The 13693-nt window shown below is 37.3% G+C and overlaps 1 protein-coding gene across 2 annotated transcripts in view; it reads right to left on the minus strand.

Moving 5' to 3' along the window:
* Positions 1–732: 732 nt before the first annotated feature.
* Positions 733–13693, minus strand: part of LOC127618847 (F-actin-monooxygenase mical1-like) — a 57713-nt gene continuing 44752 nt past the window's right edge. The window contains exons 17-24 of one of the 2 annotated variants that reach the window (XM_052091492.1): positions 9265–9335; positions 7485–8283; positions 7255–7364; positions 6594–6701; positions 6278–6371; positions 4587–4677; positions 3782–3855; positions 733–2324 (exon numbers count right to left, since the gene is read on the minus strand). In XM_052091492.1, the coding sequence (XP_051947452.1) occupies positions 2125–2324; positions 3782–3855; positions 4587–4677; positions 6278–6371; positions 6594–6701; positions 7255–7364; positions 7485–8283; positions 9265–9335 (1547 nt within the window). In that variant the 3' untranslated portion in view covers positions 733–2124. The remainder of the gene's footprint in view (positions 2325–3781; positions 3856–4586; positions 4678–6277; positions 6372–6593; positions 6702–7254; positions 7365–7484; positions 8284–9264; positions 9336–13693) is intronic. The other variant, XM_052091493.1, reaches the window with a different exon arrangement.

Raw genomic sequence — 13693 nt, forward strand, 5'->3', positions numbered from 1 at the left:
TGTAGTTTACTAGTATCTTGTGTTATGTGTAGTTTATGAGTATCTTATGTGTTATGTGTAGTTTACTAGTATCTTGTGTTATGTGTAGTTTACTAGTATCTTGTGTTATATGTAGTTTATGAGTATCTTATGTGTTGTGTGTAGTTTATGAGTATCTTATGTGTTGTGTGTAGTTTATGAGTATCTTATGTGTAATGTGTAGTTTATGAGTATCTTATGTGTTGTGTGTAGTTTATGAGTATCTTATGTGTTGTGTGTAGTTTATGAGTATCTTATGTGTTGTGTGTAGTTTATGAGTATCTTATGTGTTGTGTGTAGTTTGAGTATCTTATGTGTAATGTGTAGCTTATGAGTATCTTGTGTGTTATGTGTAGCTTATGAGTTATGTGTAACTCAATGTGTTTGACAGCCAGTTGCATCTCATGACATTTCAGTGTGAAAGCAATGAATCCTGTTCTAGATGTCTCACATTATCTCTTTGATATATGAAAAATAAAACATCAAAATATATAAAAATATATTTTATTCTATTATATTCAAGAAAATATTTAGAAAATTTGTCTCTAAAAATGTTCAGGTCTCTAAATACCTCAATGTGTAAGAGTTTTTGGCGGTGAAATTCCCGTGCATTTAAGGGGTAAAGCTTAAAAAAGAAACAAAAAGTGTCAAAAGCAGTCCATGTGTCTTGTGCATTAAATACAAAGTCTTCTGAAGGCAAACGATTGATTTTGGGGGGTAATTTTTCAGTGATGTCCATTGCACGTTCATGAGTGAACGTGCAATGAGAGAAGCTTCTGTGAGAGAAGCTTGTTCACAGTGGCATGTGTGTACCCATGATTCTTAACGCTAAAAGCTCAGACAGCACTGAAACTCAGAGCAGAGACATATAAAATGCTTAATACATTTTATTAGTGTATTCAGTGAATGTTTGTCCCCATAGGAAAAGAAAAAGTACTTGTGTGTGTGTGTACTTAAAATATTTAAGGACATGAAAGCAACACAACTAGGGACAAAAAGCAAACAGCAAAATTACACCACTGTTCCCAAAATACAAAAGAACCACAAATTTCCTCTGACAAAACGTTATGGCACAAATTATTCTCAGTTCTGCAAAGATCTGACTTTATCAAACACATAAAATGACCAATGTTCTCAAGTTCTAACTCAATGTGGGAATTTCATTGGTATACACAAAGAAAATGTGCTAACTGTGTCACTAAAATCCCAGATACGTAGAGGCCTTTGTGCCTCCCTAAAATGTATTCAAGTATTATGTAAAAACACTTTTAAATAATGATTATGCAATTATATGTAATTCCAAATAGGCAGATGTTCACCTGAGAATCAAAACAATAATCATGCAAAAAAATATCAAAACAATGAATAATAATAGTTATAACAAAATACAATTACGTACATGGAGAAAATACATAGTACATTGCACAAAAGCTCATTTTGATATTGAATAGCTTAATGTTGCAAAGCTATAATATATTTCTAATTGTACAATGCAAGTGCTGTTGAAGATATTATATTGGCATAAGGTTTCAGTATTTGTCAAATATGATACACTTTTCTTTAGAATATCTTTTAATAATAATCGCATGGACATTTAGATATCTGAAACATCTATGACCTTGAAAGACAACTCTTATAAAAGTCAAGTGACACGTGAAGTCCAGCTCTCAATAAATGTGCTGTACGATTGCTGCAGCTGTTTCAGTGTCAAAGTACGTGTATTTGATTTCAAGTTGGTCTTGTGCGACACTGTCCAGGGAGTGAATGCAGCGACGCTTGTGTAGTTCCAGAACATTTGGTACAGTGATCAGAATTCGGTATCTGTTTAATGCAGATTTCTATAGGAGTGAAACCGTCGCGACTGGCACCTGCATTCTCAAAAGTTTCTGCCAGCAAATCGTGAGGTTGGAGATTTATCTCCAAGGATACGTCTTTGGTTTTGAAGGTACAGAGTCTTTGCACAAAGGTGTGCAAAATATGCATTTGTGCATGCAAGTTTTCATGTTAATATAGGCTAATGCAATCTGTATATCGTTAAGATCTAGTTAAGTGTGTTTATACTCAAATACGATGTTTTGGGAAGCATGTGCGCGTGTTTATGGTCTCTTAGGCCAAGTGCACCTGTGATACTGCAGTGGATTGTCTCTTGGATTCCAGCATTGCGTTCCCAAGCATTTCTTGATCGAGTTCCTTCAGTCTCTTTTCCTCCAGGAAAGCCACGAGTGAATCTCTCATATCCACCACTTCCAGCATCTCCTGCAGGATCTGCTCCTCATGCGCTCTCAGCTCAGGGGTTTTCTCGGAGTCTACAAACATTTACATTTACATATAAGAACATAGAAAGTGCACGAATGCACATTCACACAAACATATGAATAACTGAAAAAGGAATAATTTAGAAATGAATACTGACCGAATACTAATGAACTATAATTATTCATTTACTATTAAAATATAAATGATTATTCTATAGTAATATTAATGATATTAGTATTAAAAATGGCTGTATGTAACATTTAAATGTTAAAAGACAACTAATTAAGTCATGCAAAGGTTGATTTCCCCCAAAAATGTAAACACTGTAGTGCTAACAAAACATTGCTCTGTTTATTGGAGCGTCCTGTAACCAGCCCGACAAAGCCACATTGGCTCAACTAATGGCGTGAATTTGGGGCGGAACTACCCGTTTTTGACCAATGGAAGACAGGTGAAGTATTGTTATTATTATTGCAATTCCATTTGGTTCCGCTAGTGGTGTATGGAGGGATAAATCACTCAGAATTAAATAAAAAATAATCATTATTAAAAAGCTTGCACACAATAGGATATTTTTTTAGAGTCCAAAATGTTTTGTTGGATTGTTGGACATTGTATGAACATTGTGTGAGAGATTTTTCTCTCCTTGGACTTAATTATTTGAGCCTACACAGAGAAGCAACATGGAAATAAACTTTTTAGTGTTTGGTCCAGACGTTTTTACAGGTTTTCTACATTCTTAATAAATCATTAAATATATAATGAGATCATTAAATACATAATGAGATAATAAAAACCCCATAAAATCATTAAATAAATGTCCCTTGTATGTAATACACAGTTTGCATTTTCATTGGGTCGATCTTTCATTCAAGCATGAGTTTTGTGTCTTTTCATTTTCAGGATTACGGTTATCGGGACGTCACTAAATGACAGTTAGCATCACCTTTGAATGTATGATGTCCTCTTTCTGTAACCCTCAAAAAATGAAAGGGATTTATTTAGTGATTTCATGATTAATTATTATTATTATTTATTTTTTATGTATTCATTACATCAATCAATACATAAAGATTTCATTTAGAGTATTTTGGCCTTCCAAAATTTGTATTAATATTGTAATCATATTTTAAATATTTGTATAAAATAATTTTTATAATATGTTATAACAATAAAAATAACTGTAATCATAATTTTGATTTAAGAATACATTTTAATATAACTAAAGAAAATGCATTTTAAATTTATTCTTTTGCACTGACAAACTCTTTCAATAAATAAATATATCTAAATAATAAATATTTATCAAAGTTCCTTATCAAATTCATAAGAAACATTTGAACTGGATTTAGCAATAATAAACACAATAAAATACATAACATACTAAATACAACACAAAATACTTAAAAAAAATGATATAATACAAAGTAACACTAGATAGCATTATTTACAAACGTAAATACAAGTGGACTAATTTCAGGGTTATGAATTAGTTTTAATGTCGCACCATCTATCTCCATGTATCGCCGTAGATCCATCTCTAACATGCCCTGTTTGTCTTCCAGTTCCATTTGTCGAGACCTTGGAACACACAAAACCATAATCACACAAACGTATTATTACTGCCGTTCACATAGCCTGTAATTTAGTTTAACATAGAGGAGCAAATCTATGCTAAAGACATGCAAAGCATTGGGTTAAATAAACAAGGCCACTCTACGCATTCATCTGAAGCATTAGTGCTCGTCAAAAGACATCCAGAAGAGAGGTTGCCAGGGGCAACAAGACTGCGAGCTGGATTTCAGGCAGGCTTGCACGTTCTTCTTAACAAATGTAAAACAAATGCACAAATGATGCACTCTGTGCAATAACAGATCTTTTTGAATTCCTTAAAATGTGAATCATAGGCTTTGTGTCTTAAGTAACCAAAATGTGCATTCATTAAGCTCTACTACTACCCGGGATATTTAAAGGGATAGTTCACCCAAAAATGTCAATTCTGTAATTATTTACTCACCCTTGTGCTGTTCCAAACCCATATGACTTTTTCCTTCTGTCGATCATCCGAGATGTTAGGCAGTATGTAAGCCTCAGTCATAATTCACATCCATTGCATCATTTGTCCATACAATTTGGTGAATGGTGACTGAGTCCGAACATTCTGCCTAACATCTCCTTTTGCGTTTCACAGAAAGTCATATGGGTTAAGAACAACATGAGGGCTAGTAAATGATGACATCATTTACATTTTTTGAGGAACTATCCCTTCAAGTCCCTGAGCTTTGGGAAAAACGGACAGTGTTGAGACTTACGCCACCATGAGATCCGACTCCTCAGAAAGCAAAGTGTTCTTCTCCTGGACCAGATCCATCCACTGATCGATCGTTTCACTTTCATCTGAAACTAAAACGCATATATCCACACATGAAGTTACAATTGCTTTGTCAAACATATGAATAATCATGTTTCACTCCAGGTATGTAATTTATCTCTTAACAGCTTTTATAAGTATTTACAATTTATAGTGTGTACAGTCTGAGTGGTCTGTACAATGGTAATAGGCCGATATTGCTCGGCTGATATTTGGCCAATTTTGAGATGATAACTGTGTTCGCTTGGCCACTTAAAAGAAGTGTAACCACACCCTTGTGCCAGTTCCAAACTCTACTGACAGCCTTGTCAATATATATATATATATATATATATATATATATATATATATATATATATATATATATATATATATAAATAAATAAAGGGATAGTTCACCCCCAATTTATTTTATTCTCTCATCATTTACTCACCCTCATGCCATGAATATGAAAATGAATAGGACACCTGATTTTAGAGTAATATCTCAGCTCTGTAGGTCCATACAATGCAAGTGAATTGGGTTCAAAACTTTGAAGCTCCATAAAGGCAGCATAAAAGTAATCCACACGACTCCAGTGGTTTAATCCATGTCTTCAGAAGTGATATGATAGGTGTGGGTGAGAAACAGATCAATATTTAAGTCCTTTTTTTACTATAAATCTCCACTTTCACATTTTTTCACAGTTTGAAAGTAAAAGTAGAGATTTATGGTAAGAAAGGACGCAAATATTCATCTGTTTCTCACACACACCTATCATATCACTTCTGAACATATGGATTAAACCACTGGAGCAGTATGGATTACTTTTATGCTGCTTTTATGTGCTTATTAGAGCATCAAAGTTCTTGTCACCATTCACTTGCATTGTATGGACCTACAGAGCTGAGATATTTTTCTAAAAAGCTTTGCTTGTGTTCTGCAGAAGAAAAAGTCATACACATCTGGGATGGCATGAGGGTGAGTAAATGATGGGAGAATCTTCATTTTTGGGTGAACTATCCCTTTAACGTTTTCTGTTTTGAGTTTTCATTAAAACAATGTGTAAAAAAAACATTTATTTATTTTCATTTTTTTTTTTTTATTTTATACCCTTTTCGCCCCAATTTTGGAATGGCCAATTCCCACTACTTACTAGGTACTCGTGTTGGCATGGCAATTGGAGTGGCGGAGAACAAGTCTCAGTTGCCACCGCTTCTGAGACCATCAATCCGTACATTGCTGTGAACGACACCGTGGAGACTCACAGCATGTGGAGGCTCATGCTACTCTCCACGATCCACGCACAACTTACCACGCACCCCATAGAGAGCGTCAACCACTTAATCGTGACACGAGGAGGTTACCCCATGTGACTCTACCCTCCTTAGCAACCGGGCCAATTTGGTTGCTTAGGAGACCTGACTGGAGTCACTCAGCACATCCTGGATTTGAACTTGCGACTCCAGGGGTGGTAGTCAGCGTCAATACTCACTGAGCTACCCAGGCCCCTATAATAGTTAAATAATTCAAAATCATTCTAACATCCAACAGGAAACATATATTGTGACTGGCCTATAACATGACAAAGTTTCATACATAATATATATTTCATCATTTATAAACCATTTAAAGTGTATGTGATCATCATACCAGCTGCTCCTCTCAAAGCTCTCTCCAGCTTCACTCCTTTGTCCTCCAGATCTTTGAAGTTCACCTCTATTTCATCCAGCCTCCTCTGAATCGACTGTGTACATCAGAACCAGGACAGCATGAAGAAAATAAAAATGACATTATAAAAAGATCCGATTTTCAACAAAAGCTGACCTTGAGCGAACAGGTCCAGCAATTGTTAGTAAGTTTTATACTGCACATACCGGTACATTTATTACCATCATGAGTTAATTACTCTGTTAATACGCAGAACGGACCGGTTTCGTGGCCTTAGAAGATAGTGTTTGATGTTTACCTGAGCCTTGTGGAAACGATGAATTTCGCTCGTCCTGGCTTTCCGCTCCAGAGTTTTCATCTTCATCAGGTCTCTTTTCTCAGCCGCGGAAATCTCAAAATGGCTACCCTGAACACATAAACCACACCTACGGTCAAAAATGTCCTTGAGTGCTTTACCGCAAGTGCCTCTTTTGTACACGATTATGAAACGCAAGCCTGCGTCAGCTATGGCTGTGAGGGTTAATAAAATCAAGAGTTTCTGCACTAGAGAGTGACAAAATAGCCAGTATGTGCTAAATATGGAGGATAGGTTGAACTTCAGGTGCTTTTCCACCATCAGGCCGAACGGTTCTCATTGCAGAAACATGCCGTTCATTGACATGGCTATGGTTTCTTTTTTCCACTGTGGATCTCTGTTCTGAATACAGATATCTAACTGTGCTGAGGATCTTACCACACCAAACCAAGCTCAAGTTGAAATGCCACTGGAACCATTACTCAATGTGCTCAGAATCGTTTAGCCCGATGGTGGAAAAGTGCTGATGGCACTCCAACAAATGTTTATAGACCATCTGATGTTTAATGCAAACAGAAATAGCAAAGGCAGGTGAAATCCAATTGAATCCGATTGGCTGGCTTTACACTACTTTTGGGAGTCAGGGTGCATTTATTTTACTCACTTTACAATCCAGAAAATGATCTTCTGCTTCTAGATCCTCTTCGTCCTCTTCTTCATCATCAACGTCTTCATTGTCATCTTCTGACACGTAATGGTCGGTTTGAGTTTGTGCTGAAAAAGGAATTCACAGCAAAATTAGATTTACCTAGAGCAGTTTAGTCAAAAGGCTAGAAGGTGCGCCTAATCATCCGATTGAGCAACAAAAGTGATTTCAAATTTTGAGTGTCCCACCTGGAGGTCCAAATCGGAGCACACTGAACCTCTGTAAGCGTGGCGAGGACAGGTTCCAGGGGGAGAACCTTGACCGGATCTTTTTGTCCTGTGATTGAACAGGGGTCGGCGGCTCACTCTTCCGCCTCACGCAACGGCGGTTCTTCTGGTCCAACAATTTCTTCCCTGCCACAGTACCTCCGCTCCAGTAACCTTCCTCCTCGCATCCTTCATGCTGCTTGGAGGAAGAGGAAGTGGAGGCAGCAGAGGATGAGGCAGGAGTTTCAGGATCGGAGTCCTGACTGGAGCTAAGGTTGAGCAAGTCGGTCTTTTCGTCTTCGCTCAGTTGAAGTTTGCGCAAAGATTGTTTGGGTTTGGGGTCTGGAGTAAGTTCACGATGACCATTCTTCTCCTCTGGGATCTGGTTTTGGTCTTCAGGAGTGATTGAAGCTTGTGGTAAAACATTATGGACTGTGCGAGGTTTAGGGAGCGGTGGGTACAGTGAACTTCGAGAATTTCGAGGGGCTGGAACGGGAATGGACTGACTGCTGTTGTTTTGGTGGTCTTCTACACTTGTGGTTTCTGATTGGCTCTCTGGATTGAGCTCTTTTGAGTCCTCAGGATTGGATAATGGTTGGTCTTCTTGTTCTGTGGATTTAAGGCAGTCTGTTGATTCTTCAAAGTCTGGATCAATAGAAATCTTGTACGAGCCCTTCCGTCTGACTGAGACGGGATGAAATGGGGATCCGATCTTCACAGTTTCACCTTTCTGTGTCTTGTTTTCATTCTCTCTGTCACTATGGCCATTCTCAGCATGATCCTAGAAAAAAAACAAAACAATTACACTATGTCCTAACCAGACGTGATAAGATTCCAGCGACAAGCAATTTGTCTGTCCACACTGAATGTGATAATGTTGCGTGCCACAGCGCAATCAGTCAAGTTACAGTCGTGGCATGGAAGACATTCTTTGCATGTGGTATTATTGCATCATGTCTGATTAGGAAACCCTGTTAGACCTTGCGTAAGCATACTCTACATAAAAACTACTAACCATGCAATATGGTTTTTAACGTACTGTTGCATTGCGAAATGTTCCCAAATGCAATTATAATTATCAGGGATTAAAACTCATACTAGTGAAAGGTCTAATTCTTGATCTCAGTAAATGCATTTGAACTAGTAAAAAGAATATATTATTGACGTTCTTGAAGAAAATGACATAATTACTTGTGGAAATACCCATTCTTGATATCAATTATATAAGTAGATTTTCACAATTATCTGTCATTAACTCCTGTTCAAATCCCAATAACATGTCTATATTGAATATCTTACTAGTCCAATTTCACATATCAGCCATGTACATGTAAAAACGATAATTCTTGATATCATTACAGTAACATTGTTACTAATGCAGATGTCCTTTCCTGATATCAACAATGGAAATCAAGGAAAATTAAAACAAGGTAATTGCGCACAAAGTGACTGCAAAAAAGTAAACAAATATAGCTCACAGAAAACTAGAGAATTAAAATGCTTTTTTTTTAATGCCACTGCTATGGCTGGAGTCTTCCATCTCATGTGAGTGTACATAATTTAAATTATTAACATTTCTGAGTACTTTAATTAGTGAATATTACGGAGTGCACTTTTAATTAATGTTATTCTAAAGGGTTACCCACACCCTCAATGCAATATCAACACAAAAAATAATTATGCTACCCAGTACCTCACACTACACATCTGACAGTAATAAAGAGGCAATCCAGCATCTCATTAAAGCTGATGAGCATCATACCTGTGAGCCTCTGTGCTCTTCATCACCTTCCTCTTCATCAGCCTCAGAGTGCAGTTCACAGTAAAACCTGCCTGTAGACGCATCAAATTAAACAGTAAACAGAAAGCTCTTTATAAAAGGATGTTGGCATGCTGTCACAACTTCAGTCTTAGATGGAATATGGATTTACATGCATTTATCAGCTGCAGGATGAATTATTGAAAAAACTCCACTCGTCTTAAAAGCAGAATCATGTATGAATTATTGCTCACGGGTGAAACAACTGAGAAGTGACTTTATACAAGCTAGTCGACTATTTGAAGGAGTTCACAGGCTGTTGATTGTAATTTAAATGCACTGTGATAAAAGTAACCTATTAAAACTGTGTGCAACAATGCATGAGTTATGCATTTCTTTAAAAGCTAATGTAATATTTTACATAACATCAAGATTTTTCAGTGCTTTTGATTGACCGCAGATAACAGCCAAATGAATTTGCCAACAGCAAACAAAATATATTATTATATAAAATATTTAAAACATAACACTTCTATATTTAAGACTTAGTTTATTTATACAGTGTTTTAGAGAATAAAAAAAGAAAAGAAAAAGGAAATAATAATCTGAGAAAACAAATGTATAATTTCTCAGAATTTATATTCAGGTTTATAACATGATTTTAATAATTATTTTAATATATACAATTATGATATTATATTTATAGGTATATTTAAATTTTTTATATCAAATATATATTTTTTTAATGTTTTCTTTTGACACCTGTAATAAACTGCATTTCTGTAAATCTCCTCTAAACTCTTCAGTGTTGTTTCCTTTGAAAAAGACTTTAACTAAAGATCTATGTATGTGCCAAAACAGGAATATATAACAGCTTGATAGAAGTTACAGAGTTAGTCTGGCTGTAAGAAATAATTTTATAAATACGGAAACAATTATAGCAAATCAGATTTTCTGATTTGACTCAGAAAGTCTTTTAGGGTATATATTCAGGTGTATAATCAGGATTTATATGTTTAACGTGTTAACGCGTAATTTTTTCTTTAATGTGATTAATGCATTTACCTATTTGACATTAGATTCAGTTCAACACAAGTTCTGAACACTGGTTAGAATAGGCAGAACCTTTACACTGTGTCCGAGGTCATTAAACTGACACACACAACAGTGATTCATTACATGCGCAGTGCAAACTCTAAAAGCAAAACAAGACATTCTCTGCAGCGCTTTTCATGTGGAGTTAAAAGCAAAAAATCATGTAAATGCGGCTTCATGATTGCTGTAGCAAAACACCACGATTCAAATTGTGAAGGATGAGGGTTTAAGACAGAGTATGTGAGTGGAGTGGAGCAGCAACAATTTCCCCTTCGCGCTCAAAGTATTCTTTAATCACTCCGCTCCAGCTCCACTCCGGATTGTCCATTTCCCGCTCCTCGCTCCTGGATTTGAGAAACTCCGCTCCGTGTTTGCTCCATGGCAAAATAAGTGCCTAACTACCTCTCCACTGTCAAGTTATTTCAGTATGCTTTTTAATATCACAACCTTCCATGCAGAAGGTGTATTAAACAAAAAATAAACACATAAAATTAGAAGAAAAGCTTCAATGTGCTTTATTAGAACACATTAGCCCAAGACTAAATTTTATAATTTTATAGCTTACTTTTGAAACATATCGGCAGCATTCTCTGGGTTTGAGCAATTAAATAAATTGACACATTAAATTAAAAATATAAATTACCAAATGAAAATAAATAAATAAATCAATTACCAGAAAAAAACATTAATTAATAATAATAAATTACCCCCCCACCCAAAAAAAAAAAAAACATTATTAGGCCTATGTATTATTGCCTAATTATTGCCATTTTTTTCTATTATTGCACTTCTTTGAATGAACCTTGCCCTATAATTCTGTGAATGAAAAAAAATCTAAAAATACATTCTCAGGATTTTTTAATCAAAACTAGATAAGATTGTCAAAACTATATGTCTAATGCAGAGTTCACTTTTAGAAATACTAGTGTTTTTCCTCTATTCCTATTTGCTGAGCTTCTTCATCTACAAATGTATAATGCATAAATTATCCTACGGCTGTAAAATATATTTAGATGGCAATCGAGTAAAGTCAAACTACGCAATATTAACATGTTGATTAGTTCAGTTGGTGTTTTACATAATTAAAAGTTCAATTCTATTTAAGATTGAGATGCATTCAATTAGAATGTTGATTTGATTATTCAAAATATTTAGTAGGGGACATCTGTATTTCTGACCTTCAGATTTTCATAGTGTTTTTTGGACACGTCTTTTAGGATTTCAAAACAAACATGTTCTCCTTTGCCATCCCGTCATTAATTTTCACTATATGCCAGTTGATGTAAAAATAAAGAGATGAGACACAAGCATGTAGTGAAGTCAAGCTTTACCGCGAGCTTAACTCAATTAAGTAACCTTCGTGCTGGAGGTCGAACTTTTCAAGTCTGAGCTCTGGATGGGCCACTCAAAGACATTCACAAGGTCACTGTCCTGTTGGAAGGTGAACCTTCGGCCCAGTGTGAGGTCCGGAGCGCTCTGGATCAGGCTTTCATTAAGGATATCTCTGTATTTTGCTGTGTTCAGCTATACTTCAACCCTGACCAGTCCTCCAGTCCCTGCCGCTGAAAAACAACCCCCAGCATGATGCTACCACCACCATGCTTCACCGTTGGGATGGTATTGTGCAGGTGATGAGTGGTGCATGGTTTCCTCCAAACATGATGCTTGGAATTGAGGCCAAACATTTCAATCTTTATTTTCATCAGACCAGAGAATCTTGTTTCTCACAGTCTGAGAGTCCTTTAGGTACTTTTTGCTTACTTGCACTGAGGAGAAGCTTCTGTCTGGCCACTCTGCCATAAAGTCCAGATCGGTGGAGTGTTGCAGTGATGGGTGTCCTTCTGCAAGTTTCTCCCATCTTAACAACATGATCTCTGGAGCTCAACCAGAGTGACCATTGGGTTCTTGGTCACCTCTCTCACCAAGGCCCCTCCCCCCTGACTGCTCAATTTGGTCAGGCTGCCAGCTCTAAGAAGAGTCCTGGTTGTTCCAAACTTTTTCCATTTAAGAATTATGGAGGCCACTGTGCTCTTGGGAACCTTCAATGGAGCCATTTTTTTTGTAGCCTTCCCCAGATCTGTGCCTCTACACAATTCTGTCTCTGAGCTCTGCAGGAAGTTCATTCATATCATGCTCTGATATGCATTTTCAGCTGTGAGACCTTATATAGACAGGTGTGTGCCTTTCCAAATCTTGTCCAATCAATTGAATTTGTCACAGATGGACTCCAATAAAAGTGTAGAAACATCTTAATGATGATCCAGAGAAATGGGATGCACTGGAGCTAAATTTCAAGTGTCATAGCAAAGGATCTGAATAATCATGTCAATGTGACCAATATACATACATGTACTGATGCCTCTGGACAAAGCTTCAGTGATGTGCCTGGAATCATCTGTGTTTCTGGTCTTTCAACATAATACATCCTCCTCCAGGTGACCCAACCAGAGCTGATCAGACCCCAGCTTGTGTCCAGATGGCTAGCTACTCATGACTACATGGATCAGCTATTTTGAGCCACAGTCATCTTGAGACCCTCTCTACCACTTTGGTGATACTGTGGATGGCTCTCCTCTTCCTCTCTCTCTCAATGCCCAACTTGCTGAAGGCTCTGGCTAATGAACGCACTGAGAATCCCCTCTATCCTTCCTCCACTGGGAGACACCTCGCTCTCTATACAGCCTGCTGACAGTTACTGACCAATCTTGCATACTTGGAAAGGCCTCATCCAAGCAATCTTCCCAAGGGACTGTCAGCTCCAACAGCACATCTTGCTTACTGGACTCAGACACAAGGACAATGTCCGGTCGCAGGGTAGTGACTGCAATATGATTAGGGAACTTCAACTGCCATTCGAGATCCACCAGCAGCTGCAAGTCCCTTGTAAAGGTCAGGATGCCTGCAGATGTTGCTTTTTTGATTATTGGCTGCTCCCCAGCTCTGATAAAGGTGATAGTCTGCTAGGAGAGTCGGGCCCTCTTTGCCCACTCAACTCCTGCACTGATGGCTTCAGCGATGGTCTTCAGGATCTGGTCATGCCACCAGCCGTACAGCCTTCTCCAAGTAACTTTGTACAGCAGCTAAGGATGTGCTCCAGGGTTCCTCGCTTGGGCATGCTGGTGACTCTACTTTCCCCCATATATGCAGATTTAATGGGCTTGGAAGCACATCATAAACTGCCTGGATGAGACATTTTATGTTGTGTTGCTCGGCTTTCCAAAGCTCAGTCCAAGTCACTTTTCTCTCGACCGCATTCTTTTTTCTTGTCCAAGCTCCCTGTTGCTTCATTCCCACCACCTTAAAGGTTCTTGTCTCTTCCACTGTTGCTCTCCTCCTC

Source organism: Xyrauchen texanus, chromosome 25 (assembly GCF_025860055.1).
Source record: "Xyrauchen texanus isolate HMW12.3.18 chromosome 25, RBS_HiC_50CHRs, whole genome shotgun sequence".
Taxonomy (NCBI): domain Eukaryota; kingdom Metazoa; phylum Chordata; class Actinopteri; order Cypriniformes; family Catostomidae; genus Xyrauchen; species Xyrauchen texanus.